General features: G+C 42.9%; 1 protein-coding gene across 15 annotated transcripts in view; it reads left to right on the forward strand.

Moving 5' to 3' along the window:
• The window catches only part of PASK (PAS domain containing serine/threonine kinase), a 53,703-nt gene that overhangs the window by 19,913 nt on the left and 13,579 nt on the right, over positions 1-20,211 (forward strand). For 5 of the 15 annotated variants that reach the window (XM_073360471.1, XM_073360478.1, XM_073360473.1 and 2 more), the window contains 7 exons: positions 399-1,702; positions 2,369-2,550; positions 5,260-5,427; positions 8,054-8,179; positions 9,946-10,080; positions 11,294-11,493; positions 17,167-17,300. In XM_073360471.1, the coding sequence (XP_073216572.1) occupies positions 399-1,702; positions 2,369-2,550; positions 5,260-5,427; positions 8,054-8,179; positions 9,946-10,080; positions 11,294-11,493; positions 17,167-17,300 (2,249 nt within the window). The other 10 variants (XR_012160870.1, XR_012160872.1, XM_073360475.1 and 7 more) reach the window with 9 other exon arrangements.

Genomic DNA, 20,211 nt, shown 5'->3' on the forward strand with positions numbered 1-20,211 from the left:
GGAACCCAATACGGATCTTTCATTAACTTATTCTGCCATGTGCTGTAGCTTGTTTCCATTTAATTGTGGTAAATTCACTCCTGTTGTAGATCCTATTTCGTAGACCATCTATTGGATGAAGTGAGCTGTAGCTCACGAAAGCTTATGCTCAAATAAATTTTTTAGTCTCTAAGGTGCCACAAGTACTCCTTTTCTTATTGGTACAATGTTTAGCAGCCTGTGCCATATGCTAACTTTAGCAATTCCTTTGCATTAAGACTTTGGATTTGCCATGAACTGGGAAGTCTGCACCAAGAGTTTCCTACTGAATCTTGTAAAAAAGTGCAAGTTGTGTATCAATGAATTCTCTCTCATTCTTTTCTGGCCCTGACATGAATGACACATTTGAATCCCTATAGTGTGGACTGCATTGCTACTGGTGGCCTGCCTGCCACAGATGAACAGCCATTGCCTGAGAGTCAGCATGATGGAGTCTTCACTGTGTTGGAAACTGCAGAAACTAATAACTCACCCCAGAGCCTCTCTGCAGCAGACTCTCCCAAACCATCTAATTCAAAACCATCAGTTTTCTGTCAGGATACAGAAGACGCAGTGAGAGACAGTGGTGGTCCAGTACCATCTGAGACTCGGCAGGTGAACGTTGATGTGACCGGTAGCTTATCTGACCTGCTGCAGGAAGAACATCAAGTCCTTGTGAATTTAGATAGGCAACTGAGCTCTAGGTTACCATATGAAACCATGAAGTGTCAATCTTCCACTGAACCTCAGGGAAAGGCTACTTCACTAATGGACTCTCAGATGCCTGTTCCCTGCCGATTAGAAGAAACTGAGACCAGCGATTTGAATAGATCTTTGTGTGATGCTACTTGTCTCTCATTTGGGACACCAACACTAGATGAACCGTGGCTTGGGGCAACATCTTACCGCAGACAAGATATGCAAGCCAATGTGATTACAGAGCAGTTCGCAAATACAAAGTCGATGAGTGGGACAAGAAACTCCAGCTTTGAGCAGATGACAATAGAAGACTCCAAACTGACTGACGGATCATCTTTCCTTCCTGTTGGAAGGAATAATATTCAAGATGTTTGTTCAGGAAGTTTACTAGCTTGTGATGCCTCTGCTTTGGGGGCTGCCATTAATTTCAAAGCAATCCAAGTACCGGGCACTAAGGTAAATTGCATTTGCGAAGGCCTTGAGGAACTGGACCTGAACATTGGCGCAGAGCTGACTTCAGCCAGTTGTTCAGATGCTACTTCAGATCTTCTAAGGACACACTTGCCTGATGTGGTGGATTGTGACTTAGATATGGGCAGCCTCCTGGCCCAGAAGACTAACTCCTCTACAATTGAACAGGAAGAGCTCCTGTTGAATAGCACTTCCCCAAAGAGTGGCCAGGAGTGGTTGAATTCCAGCAGGCATTTGGAAAATATTCAAGAGGATTCCTCCAGAACATCTCCTTCAGTTCCTAAAAGTGCTGCAGAGAACATGGGGGATCACCTGAACAGAAGCCCTCTGAACAATGATGCGAATCCCCAAGAAGACTTTCTGCTGTTCAAGCAGCAGAACTTGAAAATGCAAGTAACATCCACCCCTGTAAAACCAGAAGCTACATTATCTCCATCAGTTCCTTTGCTTATCTCCAAGATCCTGGAAGGCAGCTACGCTGGGAACTGCTATCACAGAGATGGTTCACAACTAAGTAAGTTTAAACCAATGACCATTTCTGACCCTCTGAAGCTCTTGATTAGACACACTTTCTTTCCTTTCTGGAAGAATGCAAATGATTCTGGGATAAAGGAGGAAGGAGGCTTTGGAATTGCAGGAGGAAAAAGGTTAATCTGTGGGCCAGTCTGTTTCCATTGTCCAAGTGGAGTGAAATGCAAAGTAAGTAGCATAAATGATGAAGAGTGAATTTTTCTAAAATTCATTGATTTAGTAATCTCCGGTGGTGTTCAAAACACAATTAAGGAATCTTGGGGTGTTTTTTTTTTTTTTGCCAGATATTTTATGTGACAATAACCTTTAATCGAAAAGCTGCTAGCATTTAATATAGTACCTGAGTTGAGTTGTGTGTTTGAAGACCTTTCATCCACTCCTACAGTTTGATCCAACAGCTTCTGATGTACAGCTCCTATTTATGTGTCACCTAAAGTCTGCATCCATAGCTTCACCCTTTGACAGGCATTTTCTTTAACCTGCCACTTCTAAGGGTGCAGTCACTGCTCTTCCAAATCTTCTAAATTTAGGAGTGCCAGGAATAAAGCTGGCCTCAATGCTTTCTCTGCATTGGTAACTTTTTTCTTTACCTATGTTCACTGTTTAAATGGATCTGAATATCTTTCTTCTGGGATATGTGTTTCTGAAGGTATACTTTTTGAAGTGAAGCGTGTAGAATTGCAAGACCCTGCAGTTCTCTTCTGTGTCTGGGTGGTGAGAGACCTCCTTCGGAGCCAGAAAGAAGCAGCAGCAAGGACTCAGCTTCTGCTCTCCAGTCTAGCCAGTTCTTCCCAGTCTATAGAGGATCTCTCCGCATTCAGCCTGGGAGAAGTGAGTATCTCTGCCATCATGTAATGTGGGGGTTGCCAAACCCTTTTACAGTTAAAGTGTGGCCTGCAAAGTTCCCCTTCCTGTTTCCCCCTCATTTTCCACTTACCGGACTGGGAGGAGAGTTCAAGGCTTCTGCCCTCCAGTGGGATGGTGGGGATAGGGGCTTCTGCCAGACATGACCGGTGCCTGCTGAGAGTGAGGGGAAGCACAATTTAGAGGTTCAGCTCCCCCAACATCTTGAGTCACAACCCCCAGGCACATCTACCCTTGCCCTCAGCGGCCCCTCCCTGCTCTCCCAGGTATTTGTTCCTTGTGGAGTGACAAAGCAGGTACCTCCCACAGGGCTAAAGCTCCAAGACACCCCCCCACACACACACACACAAGGCTGAAGCCCCAAGCCCTGGCAGGCGCACCCCAGCTCTCGAAATTCTGAAGTTTGTCATATGTGGCTCAGAGGGCCAGTAAGTTTGGCCACCCTGACTTAGTGTTTGAAAATGCTTCTCAGTTCTTGTTGCACCCTTCTCTGGGTGAAGCTGAAGTGAGAATTTTTTTGATGTAATGTGTATCGCAGGAAGTATTTAACTGTCATGAGAGAGAGAAGACAAAGTAGTTTTAACTACTCATTCATATTTTGGATTTTTTCTTGGTGCACCTTAATGCTTTAAAGGATCTCTCTTGTTGAGATTTGGTAACTTATTGCATTAAGCTAAATTAATATAAGGATAACATAAAATGGTCTACGTGCATCTAATATAAATTCCCTAAAACCATTTTAAGTGTATCTGTTAGAGGTTTGCACCAGTGTAACTAGACCAATTTTTAAATCAATTTAATCTCACTGGCTTCTATTTCCTAATATACACAAGGCCTAGAACAGTGCTACCCCAAAAGCTAGGATTTGCATGATGCACAGAACCTCTGTCATCTCATCTAGTTGTGGCTTAAGGTTGATTTAGTGTTTTGCTGGGTTCCATTGTATGAAATTTTCATTTTTAAAAGGAAATATTAGGTTGAACAAATATTAATGGACTGACTTACATTGACAAAAGGAAATTAAATGGCAGGTTTCATCTGCAACTCCAGTGTTGCATTTGGCATGGTATCACAGTACTTAAGCACAGAGTAATGTCTGTGTGAGAAGAACAGTGGCAATCTTAAACTAAAAAAAACCCTAAAAATTCCGTTGAGGACCTGTTAATAATAAATCTGATGATATGCTCCTCCCAGTGCAGTTCCTATAAGAGAAAATAATGTCTAATCAGTTAAAATAGATGATGATGACCTTACAGATGATGTTTACCTGCATTTTCCAAAGGTTTATGGTAAGGTTATTTTAAGAGTTAAAGAACACACACACCAAGGTAAGGGTTAAATTTAAAAACTGATTGAATGATGATAAACAAAATGTCTTAATGAATAACTGCTCCTCAGAGCAAAGAGAAATACTACAGTGTATTTGCAGAAGTAATTATTACTTGGAAGAGAAAGGGGAGGAGTTACTTAATTTTTACAATGATACTTTATTTTTTTTTGTTTCTTGCAATCTTCCTTCAAGACAGTGGAGAGTTAGGCAGCAAAATGTCTCATGAAATTTCAATTTTGAAAATAGTTTAAACTGCTGATATCTGTCCTTGTCACTGTTTGGCATGGATAAGTCAATATAAAGCAGCATTTCACACTTCAAAAAAATAGAGTATTTGTTGGTTCTTTTTAGAAATACAACAATTCCTTCATGTGGAATACTCTATCCACTTCCAGTTGCCTCCTCTTAAGAAAGAGGAAACCTGCTGGTCACTTATAAACACCCTCCCCTGACATAGTTCAGAGTACTGGGGGACTTACATTCTAATCTCCCTGCCTTTGGGGCAGGGGGAGCGCGTGGTAAAGGAGAAAATAGAATGAACTTGATGGAGCTATTCAGAATTCTGAAATGTATCCCAAAACTCATCAGTATCTATTTGCTGTCTCCAAGGAGAACAAGGTGACAGTCTATGAAACTTAAGGGCATTAAACTTAGAACCAGTGAAAGAATGGTATCTTTAGCCTCTGTTTGACAGAAGCAGGGAATGGGCGACAGGGTATGGATCATTTGATGATTACCTGTTCTATTCTTTCCTTCTGGGGCACCTGGCATTGGCCACTGTCGGAAGACAGGATACTGTGCTAGACAGACTTTTGGTCTGACCCAGTATGGCCGTTTGTATGAATATTCTTGATACGGTGTTTATATCTGTGGAATTCACTGCTGAGTTTTAGGTCAGTGAGACAAACTGTTGTGACTGAGTTTAAAAACTTGTGTGACTCTGATCCTACTGGTCAAGTTAAAACATGAAAAATAATCTAAAATTTTGCTCAGAATGTAACATGATTATGTATGCTTGATGGTAGTTGAAGAAGACAACTTTCTCCATACACAGCAGTTTACAAAATTATCTAGGTACATTTTCTTCTGTTTCTTCTCTTTCCACTGAAGTGTGTGGTATTGGTGACTGCTGGAGTTAGGCTGCTGAACTAGATGAACCAGCACTCTAGTTCGTTGTGGTAATTCCGAGGACAGACAGCTTTTGGCATTAGAGTTAAAATAACACATTTTCACAACTACAGTGAAAAAGCGTCTTCCTCTAAATATCTTATTTCATTATATCTCTTTATTTTATAAACCTCACTGGCTCATTTCAGTTTTTTGGTGTCTCTTCCTCCTTATTGCAGGTGATCAGGACAATGCCATTGTTTGAAAATTCCCAAAGAGCTGAAGATCTGGAAAGATTGCAGGCATGTGATGGAGAATATGCAGAGAAATATGACACTCTCAATCTCATTGGCAAAGGAGCTTTTGGCTTTGTCCGGACTGCCAGATGCAAGAAAGATAATAAGGAGGTTAAGGAGGAAAAATTTATTTAATTTACTCTTCTAGTTATTTTTTTCATAGATTCATAGATATTTAGGTCAGAAGGGACCATTATGATCATCTAGTCTGACCTCCTGCACAATGCAGGCCACAGAATTTCACCCACCACTCCTAAAAAAGACCTCACACCTATATCTGTGCTATTGAAGTCCTCAAATTGTAGTTTGAAGACCTCAAGGAGCAGAGAATCCTCCAGCAAGTGACCCGTGCCCCATGCTACAGAGGAAGGCGAAAAACCTCCAGGGCCTTCCAATCTGCCCTGGAGGAAAATTCCTTCCCGACCCCAAATATGGCGATCAGCTAAACCCTGAGCATATGGGCAAGATTCATCAGCCAGATACTACAGAAAATTCTTTCCCGGGTAACTTGGATCTTACCCCATCTAAAAACCCATCACAGGCCATTGGGCCTATTTACCATGAATATTTAATTACCAAAACCATGTTATCCCATCATACCATCTCCTCCATAAACTTATTGAGTTTAATCTTAAAGCAAGATAGATCTTTTGCCCCCACTACTTCCCTCGGAAGGCTATTCCAAAACTTCACTCCTCTGATGGTTAGAAACCTTCGTCTAATTTCTAATCTAAATTTCCTAGTGGCCAGTTTATATCCATTTGTTCTTGTGTCCACATTGGTATTGAGTTTAAATAATTCCTCTCCCTCTCTGGTATTTATCCCTCTGATATATTTATAGAGAGCAATCATATCTCCCCTCAACCTTCTTTTAGTTAGGCTAAACAAGCCAAGCTCCCTGAGTCTCCTTTCATAAGACAAGTTTTCCATTCCTCGGATCATCCTAGTAGCCCTTCTCTGTACCTGTTCCAGTTTGAATTCATCCTTCTTAAACATGGGAGACCAGAACTGCACACAGTATTCCAGGTGAGGTCTCACCAGTGCCTTATATAACGGTACTAAAACCTCCTTATCCCTACTGGAAATACCTCTCCTGATGCATCCCAAGACGACATTAGCTTTTTTCACAGCCATATCACATTGGCAGCTCATAGTCAACCTATGATCAACCAATACTCCAAGGTCCTTTTCCTCCTCCGTTACTTCTAGTTGATGCGTCCCTAGCTTATAACTAAAATTCTTGTTATTAATCCCTAAATGCATGACCTTACACTTCTCACTATTAAATTTCATCCTATTCCTATTACTCCAGTTTACAAGGTCATCCAGATCCTCCTGTAGGGTATCCCTGTCCTTCTCTAAATTAGCAATACCTCCCAGCTTTGTATCATCTGCAAACTTTATTAGCACACTCCCACTTTTTGTGCCCAGGTCAGTAATAAAAAGATTAAATAAGATTGGTCCCAAAACTGATCCTTGAGGAACTCCACTGGTAACCTCCCTCCAACTTGACAGTTCACCTTTCAGTAGGACCCGTTGTAGTCTCCCCTTTAACCAATTCCCTATCCACCTTTCAATTTTCCTATTGATGCCCATCTTATCCAATTTAACTAATAATTCCCCATGTGGCACAGTATCAAACGCCTTACTAAAATCTAAATAAATTAGATCCACTGCGTTTCCTTTATCTAAAAAATCTGTTACTCTCTCAAAGAAGGAAATCAGGTTGGTTTGGCACGATCTACCTTTTGTAAAACCATGTTGTATTTTGTCCCATTTACCATTGACTTCAATGTCCTTAACTACCTTCTCCTTCAAAATTTTTTCCAAGACCTTGCATACTACAGATGTCAAACTAACAGGCCTATAATTACTTGGATCACTTTTTTTCCCTTTCTTAAAAATAGGAACTATGTTAGCAATTCTCCAATCATATGGTACAACCCCTGAATTTACAGATTCATTAAAAATTCTTGCTAATGGGCTTGCAATTTCTTGTGCCAATTCTTTTAATATTCTTGGATGAAGATTATCTGGGCCCCCCGATTTAGCCCCATTAAGCTGTTTGAGTTTCGCTTCTACCTCAGATATGGTGATGTCTACCTCACCATATCTTTTATAATATGACCATTTATTGCAAGAGCAAAGGTTATTCTGTAATGAAATGTCTACCTCAGACTATCAAAAACACAAAATTAAATCTGAACTTCTTAGCTCTTTTAAAAAGACAAACAAACAAAAACCTAGAAAGGTATTGACACTGATGTAATACATTCTTTAAAAAGAATATTAATCTCTGTGGCCAGCCTCATTTTGTGACTGGTAACAATTCTGTGTCTAATTCAGCCCACTGAAAGTCTGAGAGCAGTGGTATTGCAGATCTTAACAATGCTGTAAAATTAAGTTGTCAGTAAGCAGAGAGGACAAACTGCAAATGATGGCTCAGCTCCTTCAAAGATTTAAGAATATGCCTAGAGTAGACTTACTGAAGTCTTGGGGCCCTAGTTTTGATCCATGGGAGAAGTTTTACAGAGTTCAGTGAACCAGCTGAAAGCAAAATAGGGAGTGTATGTTAATAGCAACAGGTGCAGTTGTGCTGCCAATCCAGTGTAGCTCTGGCTTTTATAACTATCAGCAGCTTTCTGGGCTACTGGCAATGGCCTTTTAGTGAGCTTGTAGAGAAAATAATCTTCCTTTTAATCATCCTGGGCCCTCTTGCATTCTGTTATTTGTGTAGGTTGTAGTAAAGTTCATTTGGAAGGAGAAGGTGCTGGAAGACTGCTGGGTAGAGGATCCTGAGCTGGGGAAAGTTACTCAGGAGATCGCAATCCTGCTGAAGCTGCAGCACCCCAGTATTATTAAGGTATAATCTAATTCAAAGCACATAGCTTTTAAGGTACAGTCGTAGTTTGAATTATTCTTCACTTCCTCCCATCTTTCAAACTGATCTTCCATCAGGCTGTTGTCTAGTAGCTAATAACTCTTACTGACATTTTCTTAATGCAAAGTACGTAATACAATAAATGCTCTAAAGTTGCTTGTTTAATATATAGTATTGTCCCTAAAATATACCCATCGATTTATCTGATCAAATTAGTTCTTCAAAATTATCAATGCAAGATAACTAACAGTTGATTCTTTTTAAATACTATTTCAACCCCCAACAAGGAAAAGCCAGTATTTGGGGAATAAAGGCTTCCACATATGGAACTCTGTGTCCTTCCTGATTTTTTTTTTTTGGTAATGATCATAGTGTTTACATTTTTGTATATAATTAACTTAGCTTTACTAAATTGATTCTAGGATTATTACAAATTTACCAAACCCACTCTCTCATCACAATAAACCCTTTGAAGTCTGTTACAGACTTATTAGACATGACTCACTTAAAAAATCTTGCATTCTGACTATTCAGGTCAGAAGACCTTGGCAAGATTTGGCATGGCTTGCAGTCTTTACTCAGAGGCAAAGATATAGATGTGAGCCAGATTGCTGCAATAGTCTTTGGAGAATTAGGGGCATTGTAACATTGCCTTACTGAATTCTGTGTGTCTATGTTCAGACCATACAGGGGTTCTCTGATCCTGTCAGTGTTCAGAATTCCCTCCAGGATATGCTGGCTTGGTGACATGAAAGAGACCATTTTCAATTAAGAGTAGATTTTTAATTAGTCCGAGATATCTGTCACGATCATCAAAGCCTTCATCTGGTTGTCCCTGCAGTTAAAGAGAACAGTAGCTAATACCATTAAACAGAAGGTCTTGATTTATCTTGTAAAGGATTCAGGACTGAATTCCTGAGTCCTTTACCTGCTGTTTAGGTTAGCTAATTCTCCACAAGACATGAGAACCTTATTTTGTTGAAATTTACCCTTCTCAGGAGGTTCAAGCTGATCATCACAAGACTGAGGAGGCCTTCCTCTGAACTTCTTGTATACTTCAGGGTTCAGAGGAGACTTTATTTCTGGTGGCAGTGATTTGGTGACATAAGAGAGCTTTAGACCAGAAACTGATGCTCCCTTTCTAAATTCTTGCCCCGCTTACCCTGGATGATGTTACGAGTTGGGCAATTTAATGCTGACAAGTTTAGAGAGATTTAATTCCCTAAAGATAATAATATGCTTTTATCACTGCCCTTCTTGGAGGTTAATGTTTGTAGAATGCTGTAAGGATCAAAGGCATTATAGAAGTGCCTGTTATTTATAGAAAAAGAAAAGGAGGACTTGTGGCACCTTAGAGACTAACCAATTTATTAGAGCATAAGCTTTCGTGAGCTACAGCTCACTTCTTCAGATGCATATCGTGGAAACTGCAGCAGGCTTTATATATACACAGAGAATATGAAACAATACCTATTCCCACCCCACTGTCCTGCTGGTAATAGCTTAGCTATTAATAGATAAGCTATTACCAGCAGGACAGTGGGGTGGGAATAGGTATTGTTTCATATTCTCTGTGTATATATAAAGCCTGCTGCAGTTTCCACGATATGCATCTGAAGAAGTGAGCTGTAGCTCAAGAAAGCTTATGCTCTAATAAATTGGTTAGTCTCTAAGGTGCCACAAGTCCTCCTTTTCTTTTTGCGAATACAGACTAACACGGCTGTTACTCTGAAACCTGTTATTTATAGGTGCTGGATGTATTTGAAAATGAACGTTTTTTCCAATTCGTGATGGAGAAGCATGGATCGGGTCTAGATCTTTTCACATTCATTGACAATCAGCCTGACTTGGATGAGCCTTTGGCAAGCTATATATTCAGACAGGTGGGAGCTACTTTTGAAGTAAAGTGTGTTTCTGAGAATGTGCCAGTTTGACAGTTGTGATGGGGGAAACTTGGCTAATACAAAAATCCCGTTTCACTGGAAAGTTGAGATAAGATTAGTCAATTAATCTGTATGCACTGCTCTGTTTCTATGATAGTGTGCGGTATTTAGAGAGTACCACTTGAACATTTTGGAAGGCTGATTTCTAGTGGTCTGAAATGTCACTCATAGTAACCTTTAAAAGACTGCTGCCACAAGTGGGGTAACATTAAGTGAGGTTTCCCCAAGTCTCATTAATGAATCTGGTATTTTTATGTACTTTTCATTTACTGCTGGCACACAAAGGTTTGTGTCAACTGAAACTCCCGTTTACTTTCCTGCTCAGCCTGCTTGATTGGACTGAGGTGTCACAAAATTAACACTTTATCAGATTTGTTTGTTTGCAAATTGTGATGCTATACTTAATTATGGCATCACAGAATGATTGTGCAGAACGAAGTGACTGAGAGTTTTCTATCCTTGAAACATTGCAGAGCTGAAGCTGCACCGTTGTGTCTCTTGAGTGTAGACAGGAGGGGTTCTCCCGTCAGCGTAGTTTACCACCTCTCAGGGAGGTGGATTGCAAGGAAGAATTCTTCTGTTGACCTAGTGCTGTCTACGTGGGGAATTAGGCTGGCTTAACTGTGTTGCTCAGGGATGTGGATTTTTCACACCCCTGAGCTATGTAGTTACACTGACCGAATTTTCTAATGTAGACCAGGCCTCAGTATTTATGAGTGAGTTATCTTATTTATATAAAAGTTCACTCCCAAATACTCAGACCTCATAAGCCTGCAATGATGGGGAAGGAAATGTGGGAAGACTAAATTATTCTTTGGTCAAAGTTTGGATTTAAAAAAAAAACATTAACTTGCTGGATTGTGACTAATCACTGGTGCTCCTAACCCCAAGGGATGAACAAACATGGCTAAAAGGCACCCTAACCTGTACACATTTGGAGAAGGTGAAACCTTAGTTTGCTTCCAAATATATTTCCCAGAGAGCATTACTTCAATATGATGACCACCATCTCCGGTTGGATGCAGCTCCTCATTTTGTATAGATGAGATGTAAACAAACCCCCAAAATATGCCTATCAGAGTTCTGTTGTGTTCTGGATAAGTGTCCCTCATGTAAACTTCTTTGTATTGTGACCTCAATCTTTGTGCTTCAGCTAGTGTCAGCAGTGGGATATCTCCACTGCAGAAATATCCTCCATAGAGACATCAAGGATGAGAACATCATCATTGCTGAAGATTTCACAATCAAACTGGTGGATTTTGGCTCAGTTGCTTACTTGGAACCTGGCAAGCTGTTCTACACCTTCTGTGGGACAATTGAGTACTGCTCACCAGAAGTGCTCTCAGGCAATCCGTACGTACTGGGCCTGAGTGAAAACTGCTCTTGTGTTCCTTGTTAGCAATGCACTTGTAAGGCCAGGGCGGTAGAACGGCTGACAGAATGATGCTTAAACTATTGTCATTAGCATCTATGCTAGACCCATTGAAATGAATTGGGTATTTCATACCTCAAAGCTCTTCTTTCAGGTACTCTGCAAACTCCCGGACATTGCTGCATAGGTTGCATTTGGCTCACATCTTTTGAAAATTGTCTTCACTGCTGTTGCAGAGACTTCATTTCTCTCTTTCAAATGAAAGCTATATGTGGGCCCCTGCCCATTAGTCCTTCTTGCCCCTTCAGTGGTGTGCACCCTCATGTTGGGAAATACTGCTGTAAGTTTTGTCAGTTGTCCAAATGCAATCTAAGCATCTCGAAATGTCTTGATCATTTTCCATACGTCCTTTATCAAGATCATAAACAAATTCTCTGTGCTCAACACAAGCATCAATGTTCCCAGACAAAGAGGGACTACCTGTCTGGTGTGATCTAGAATGCAAGTGCCACTTCAAGCTGAACTATTGTTGCTTATGCGGGGCTTTATTAAAAATAGCATGCTGGGTGAGCTTCTGACTGCCATGCTGTACAACCAAGTTAACAAACAGGTTTAAGATTTTTATCCCTAGGCTGGTAGGGTCTAGGTGAATCCTATTACAACTTAATCTGTTCTGTGTTTCTCACTATCTACATCTAAATCTTAATAGATGGGTCTTGGTGACCCACCACCCCTCCCATTCAAGTCTTTTTATGAACACACATCTCTTTTTGGCAATTGTTTACATGGAGAAACAGGGTATCAGGGAAGTATTTGTGTTGTAGCTGTCCTTTAACTTGCCCTATTTTGAAGAATGAAATCTTGTCATATCCCACTCCCATCAGTTCTGTCTCCCTTCTCTACTTGCTTTCTGGCATGTACTTCTCTGCTGCTTGATCAGTTTGTTGTCCTCTCCTTGATCATGCTGTCCCATAGTCTGGGCTTCCTCTCCCATTACGTGTATCTCCATGCTGATTGGTTCATTGCTCCCCTGGACGTATGGTCCAGGCATCAGGTTGTCTCATCCCCCATCTCCTCTGAAAATTCCTTTCCAAGTGGAGATTGGCAGGTTATGGATTCAGCCCCTGAAGAAGAATTACAGTTCCTCTTCCTAGGAGCAAGGACTACTATTAGGGACATGTAGGTTAGCTCTTCCTCCTTGTTTCTAGCTGTTCCCCTGGGTCCCCTCTCCAGGCTCTTCTTTCTAATGGGAAAAACTCGACATACATAGCAGCAGCTGTAAAAAAGGAGGAGAGCCAGTCCTTTTCTCCAGGGCAGCAGCAAGCCCTTTGTGCAGTCCACAGTCTAGGAACAGCTGCTTTGAGTAGACTGATGACTAAGCTGTGTTACCAGTAAATTAACCAATGTCACTTTGTGACGTTCCCCTGGTGTTATCTGGACTGGTGATCTGCTAGGTCACTCAAATCCTTGACTCTGGGAGCTCTGCTGTGAGAACCCCCACTCCCAAGTTGGTCCCACACAGCCTCTGGTATATAAGCTGCTCCCAGCTATGTGAGTGGCCAGCCGCTGCTTGGCTTGTGCAACCGAATGACTCCAGTCAATATCTCCGGTCCCAGACACAATCCTAGGAACCTCCATCTTGAGGTGTCCAATTATACCCACCGGACACTGCAAGTTTGTATGAGTTCGTCAGTTTAACAAAGAAATTGATACATACCAAGCTAGTTATCCCAAGGGGAGTCTGTGACACACTTCAAACCAAACACGCTGCTTCAGGTAGAATAAACAAACAAATGTATTAACTACAAAAGATAGATTTTAAGTGATTATAAGTCAAAGCACAAGAAGTCAGATTTGGTCAAATGAAATAAAAGCATTCTAAGCTGATCTTAACACTTTCAGTGCCCTTACAAGCTTAGATGCTTCTCACCATAGGCTGGCTGGTTGCCCTTCAGCCAGACTCTCCCCTTTGATCAGTCGCTCTTCAGTCGCTTGGTGGTGGTGTCTGTAGATGGAGGTGGAAGAGAGGAGGAGCATGGCAAACGTGTCTCTCTCTCTCTCTCTCTCTCTCTTTTATCATGTTCTTTCTTCCCTCTTGGCTTTGTGCTGCCCCCCCTTCAGAGTCAGGTGAGCATTACCTCATTGTAGTCCCAAACTGACCAAGGGAGGGGGAGTGACTCACTCGAGAGTCCAACTGACCCTTTGTTGTTGCCTAGGCCAGTGTCCTTTGTTCCTGTGAGGCTGGGCTGGGTTTGTCCCATACATGCCCTGATGAGGTGTGAACTGCCCCTCTGCTCCTGGAGAGTTTTGCCTTGGCTTGTTTTAAGCCATGAGGACACATTTTCAGCCTCATAACTTTATACATGAAATTACAACGTGTAACATTACTATAACAACAATGCTCAGGGCATCATAAGCCTTCCAGAGACACCCGACATGACAAACTTTGCACTGGATACCACACAATCATATTACAAGGATGAACATGGGAGTGCAGGGTGTTTCCTCAAGGTACAGAGTGTCTCCCACTTCTAGCCTTGTGTGAAGCAAGTTACCTTCCTTCCCAGATGGGATGTCAAGTGGTGGGACTCTCTCTTGGAAGAGGGTGTTTCAGAGTGATGTGTGGGGTGTCCACTGAGCTGTGTAACCTGTAGTTTGAAACTCTGGTTGGCAAGCCCTGGTCTACACTACAAACTTAAGTAGGTATAGTGACGTCACTCGGGTGTGGAATGAGCAATGCAGCTATACTGGCCAAACTTTTGGTGTTAGACAGCGCTATATTGACAGGAGGACTTATCCTATTGACATTGCTACTGCCTGATAAGGAAGTGGCGTACCTATGCTGACGAGAAAAGCTCTCCCACCAGCATAGGTAATGTCTTCACTGGGTAGTGGCACTGGTGCACCTGCAGTGCTGTAAGTGTAGTCAAGCCCTAATTTTGGCCTGGGTTCAGTAGTTAGTCTTGTCTTCATAAACTACTAGGGTTGGAAGAGACCTCAGGAGGTCATCTAGTCCAGTATCCTGCTCAAATCAAGACCAACACCAACTAAATCATCCCAGCCAAGGCTTTGTCAAGCCGGGCCTTAAAAACCTCTAAGAATGGCGATTCCACCACCTCCCTAGGTAACCCATTCCAGTGCTTCATCACCCTCCTAGTTAAATAGTTTTTCCTAATATCCAACCTGGACCTCCCCCACTGCAACTTGAGACCATTGCTTCTTGTTCTGTCATCTGCCACCACTGAGAACAGCCGAGTTCCATTCTCTTTGGAACCCCCCTTCAGGTAGTTGAAAGCAGCTATCAAATCCCCCCTCACTCTTCTCTTCTGCAGATTAAATAACCACAGTTCCCTCAGCCTCTCCTTGTAAGTCATGTGCCATAGCCTCCTAATCATTTTTGTTTTCCTCCACTGGACTCTCCAATTTGTCCACATCCCTTCTGTAGTGGGGGTGGGCCAAAACTGGATGCAGTATTCCAGGTGTGGACTCACCAGTGCTGAATAGAGGGGAATGATCACTTCCCTCGATTTGCTGGTAGTGCTACTAATATAGCCCAATATGCTGTTGGCCTTCTTGGCAACAAGGGCACACTGCTGACTCATATCCAGCTTCTTGTCCACTGTAATCCCCAGGTCCTTTTTTGCAGAACTGCATCTTAGTCCGTCAGTCCCCAGCCTGTAGCAGTGCATGGGATTCTTCCTTCCTAAGTGCAGGACTCTGCACTTGTCCTTGTTGAACCTCATCAGATTTCTTTTGGCCCAATCCTCCAATTTGTGTAGGTCACTCTGGACCCTATCCCTACCCTCCAGCATATCTACCTCTCTCCCCAGCTTAGTGTCATCTGTAAAATTGCTGAGGGTGCAATTAATCCCATCATCCAGATCATTGAACAAAACCGGCCCCAGGACTGACCCCTGGGGCACTCCGCTTGATACCAGCTGCCAACTAGATATCGAGCTCTTGATCACTACCCATTGAGCCCCATAATCTAGCCAGCTTTCTATCTGCCTTATAGTTCATTCATCCAATCCATACTTGCTGGCAAGAATACTGTGGGAGATCGTATCAGAAGTTTTGCTAAACTCAAGATATATCACATCCACCACTTTCCCCATATCTCCAGAGCCAGTTATCTCATCATAGAAGGCAATCAGGTTGGTCAGGCATGACTTGCCCTTGGTGAATTCATGTTGACTGTTCCTAATCACCTTCCTTTCCTCCAAGTGCTTCAAAATGAATTCCTTGAGGACCTGCTCCATGATTTTGCTGGGGACTGAAGTGAGGCTGACTGGTCTGTAATTCCGTGGGTTCTCTTTCTTCCCATTTTTAAATATGGGCACTAGTCTTCTGGTCACCAGTGCGACATTGACCCTAAAACAGCTTAATAGATTCATGGATATTAAGGTCAGAAGGGACCATTATGATCATCTAGTCTGACCTCCTGCACAACGCAGGCCACAGAATCTCACCCACCCACTCCTGCGATAAACCTCTCACCTATGTCTGAGCTATTGAAGTCCTCAAATCATGGCTTAAAGACTTCAAGGAGCAGAGAATCGTCCAGCAAGTCACCCGTGCCCCATGCTATAAGGCGAAAAACCTCCAGGGCCTCTTCCAATCTGCCCTGGAGGAAAATTCCTTCCCAACCCCCAATATGGTGATCAGCTGAACGCTGAGCATATGGGCAAGGTTCACCAGCCAGATACCCAGGAAAGAATTCTCTGTAGTAACTCAGATCCCACCCCATCTAACATCCCATCACAGGCCTTTGGGCCTGTTTACCATGAATATTTAAAGATAGTTAATAGCCAAAATCATGTTATCCCATTATACCGTCTCCTCCATAAACTTATCGAGTTTAATCTTGAAGCCAGATAGGTCTTTTGCCCCCACTGCTTCCCTTGGAAGGCTATTCCAAAACTTCGCTCCTCTGATGAGATATATGTTGTAGCTATACTAGCCTTCTTTGTTCAGGAAGGCTAGGTTCTGATTTCGCCTAGAGACTAGGTATAACAAGGTGGGTGTTCCTTTAGTGGCTGTTAATTCATGTTGCATAATTTGTTTGCAGTTTGGCATAATTTATTAGTTTCTGTTTAGGAGAGACCCAAGACTAAAATTATTGGAAGTGTTGTATTTGAGTTAAAATACAGAGCTGCATGAAGGAAGCTTGTGTGGTGGCTCCCAGTGATAAGTGCTCTCACTTTTGCTAGTTCTGACTTGTGAAACTGAATACCAAGTGTTGGGGGAATGAGGGTGGGAGAGGGCCAGGGATCATGTGCATGACGGTAGTGTATATTTTTCTGCTTAAGCATTTATATAGTTGTGTAGAACTCCTAAAATATTTGCATATTATCTTTCCTGCCTTTAAAATGAAATTCAGAACCACAAATTAGGGGGAGGGATAACTCAGTGGTTTGAGCATTGGCCTGCTAAACCCAGGTTGTGAGTTCAATCCTTGAGGGGGCCATTTAGGGATTTGGGGCAAAAATTGGGGATTGGTCCTGCTTTGAGCAGGGAGTTGGACTAGATGACCTCGTGAGGTCCTTTCCAACCCTGATATTCTATGATATACGCACATTATAAATGTGTGTTCTTTCATATATCTTAGTGTATTTGTACTTCGAGTTTATGCAGGCTTCTGTATTTTTGTGTAGGTACCAGGGACCAGAGCTGGAGATGTGGTCGCTTGGCATCACCCTTTATACCCTAGTATTTGGAGAGAATCCCTTCTGTGAATTAGAGGAGACCATGGAGGCTGTACTAAATCCTCCTTACACGGTGTCAGAAGGTGTGTTTTCATTTATTCATGCCATTCATTACCAATGGAACTGACCATAGTGGACGAGATTGCTCTAGAACAGTAGTTTTCAAACTGGGTTGTGACCCAGCACTGGGTCGTGGTGGCTCTGATCAGCACTGCTGACCAGGCCGTTAAAAGTCCTGTCAGCAGTGCTGCCCGGCTAAGGCAGGCTAGTGCCTGCTGGTTGCGACACCATGCTGCACCTCGGAAGCGGCCAGCTGCAGGTCTGGCTCCTAGGTGTGGGGGCCATGGGGCTCTGTGCCCTGCTCCTGCCCTGAGAACCAGCTCCACACTCCCATTGGCCAGAAAAAAAAGTTTGAAAACATTGCCCTAGAAAGAACCTTTGTGTAGCTGGAAGCGCACAGTGTATATAAATTTCTCCAGGTTTTGCTCTCTTCTTGGGAGTCTGTCTTACACATGCTCTCAGTTTATTAAACATCAGTTCTCATCTGAAAAAGGGCTATGACGTGTAAATCTGTATATTCACCTGCTTTAGGGAAAGTACTCTAGTTCTTTACACACACGGAAGTATCTGTGTACTACCTGTACTGGCAGTATTTCAAATTCCAGGTCTTCACTGTGGTGAGTTCACTTCTTCATTCATTATCCCAGACCACAGAGGAGTTAAAAACTGAGTGAACTGGAACAAATAATGTAATAGGAAATTTCAGCCTACTAGGTAAGTTTAAAGTCCAGTGATTACCAGTGGTCCTCAGGAGGCTTGAATGCAAACTCAGGCTTTGCTTTACTTAGAATCATAGAATATCAAAGTTGGAAGGGACCTCAGGAGGTCATCTAGTCCAACCCCCTGCTCAAAGCAGGATAAATCCTGAACTAAATCATCCCAGCCAGGGCTTTGTCACACCTGACCTTAAAAGTCTCTGAGGAAGGAGATTCCACCACCTCCCTAGGTAACGCATTCCAGTGCTTCACCCCCCTCCTAATGAAATAGTTTTTCCTAATATCCAACCTAAACCTCCCACACGTCAACTTGAGACCATTACTCCTTGTTCTGTCATCTGGTACCACTGAGAACAGTCTAGATCCATCCTCTTTGGAACCCCCTTTCAGGTTGTTGAAAGCAGCTATCAAATCCCCCCTCATTCTTCTCTTCTGCAGACTAAACAATCCCAGTTCCCTCAACCTCTCCTCATAAGTCCATGTGTTCCAGCCCCCTAATCATTTTTGTTGCCCTTCGCTGGACTCTCTCCAATTTTTCCACATCCTTGTTGTAGTGTGGGGCCCAAAACTGGACACAGCTCTCCAGATGAGGCCTCACCAATGCCGAATAGAGGGGAACGATCACGTCCCTCGATCTGCTGGCAGTGCTCTTACTTATACAGCCCAAAATGTCGTTAGCCTTCTTGGCAACAAGGGCACACTGTTGACTCATATCGAGCTTCTTGTCCACCGTAACCCCTAGGTCCTTTTCTACAGAACTGCTGCCTAGCCAGTCGGTCTCTAGTCTGTAGCAATGCGTGGGATTCTTCCTTCCTAAGTGCAGGACTCTGCACTTGTCCTTGTTGAACCTCATCAGATTTCTTTCGGCCCAATCCTCTAATTTGTCTAGGTCCCTCTGTGATGTTACTGACATAAGCTATGACCGTATAGATCGTTGTGGCAACCACTGCTATATATTTGCAGCAAATATTGTACAAAGGTTGTCATGTAAGGTGTCTGTGAAAAGGTTATAATTTGCTGGGTATGATTATCCTATCTGTATGGGTGTATCATTTTCATAGTTAAAGTTATGAATATTGGCTATGTACTTGTATATCAATGAATTTTGATTCTGAAGTAGCCTTGGCCCTGGTCTACACTACGAGTTTAGGTCGAATTTAGCAGCGTTAGATCGATTTTAAACCTTCACCTGTCCACATAACGAAGCCATTTACTTTGACTGAAAGGGCTCTAAAAATCGTTTTCTGTACTCCTCCCTCGACGAGGGGATTAGCGCTGAAATCGACCTTCCCGGGTCGCAATTTGATGGTATTGGCCTCCGGGAGCTATCCCAGAGTGCTCCGTTGTGACCGCTCTGGACAGCGCTCTCAACTCAGATGCACTGGCCAGGTAGACAGGAAAAGGCCCGCAAACTTTTGAATCTCATTTCCTGTTTGGCCAGCATGGCAAGCTGCAGGTGAGTGCAGATCTCATCAGCAGAGGTGACCATGATGGAGTCCCAGAATTGCAAAAGAGCTCCGTCATGGACCGAACGGGAGGTACGGGATCTGATCACTGTATGGGGAGAGGAATCTGTGCTATCAGAACTCCGTTCCAAAAGATGAAATGCCGAAATATTTGAAAAAATCTCAAAGGGCATGAAGGACAGAGGCTATAACAGGGACCCGCAGCAGTGCCTCATGAAACTTAAGGAGCTCAGGCAAGCCTACCAAAAAACCAGAGAGGCAAACGGCTGCTCTGGGTCAGAACCCCAGACATGCCGCTTCTATGATAAGCTGCATGCCATTCTTGGGGGTGCAGCCACCACTTCCCCAACCCTGTGCTTTGACTCTGTCAGTGGATTATCACGCAACAGGGATGTGCATTTTGCGGACGAGGAAGATGATAGCGCATGGCAAGCAAGCGGAGAAACCATTTTTCCCGAGAGCCAGGAACTGTTTCTCACCCTGGACCCGGAGCCGTTACCCCTCGAACCCACCCAAGGTGGACTCCCGGACACACCAGGTGGAGAAGGGACCTCTGGTGAGTGTACCTTTGTGAATATAATACATGCTTTAAAAGCAAGCATGTTCAATGATTGATTTGCGGCCAGTACAGCTACTGGAAAAGTTTGTTAACGTGTCTGGGGATGGCGTGGAAATCCTCTCAATGAAGCTGTCCTGGATGTACTCCCAAAGCCTTTGCAAAAGGTTTCTGGGGAGGGCAGCCTTATTGCGTC

The sequence above is a fragment of the Lepidochelys kempii genome, chromosome 9 (genome assembly GCF_965140265.1).
Source record: "Lepidochelys kempii isolate rLepKem1 chromosome 9, rLepKem1.hap2, whole genome shotgun sequence".
In the NCBI taxonomy this organism is placed as follows: domain Eukaryota; kingdom Metazoa; phylum Chordata; order Testudines; family Cheloniidae; genus Lepidochelys; species Lepidochelys kempii.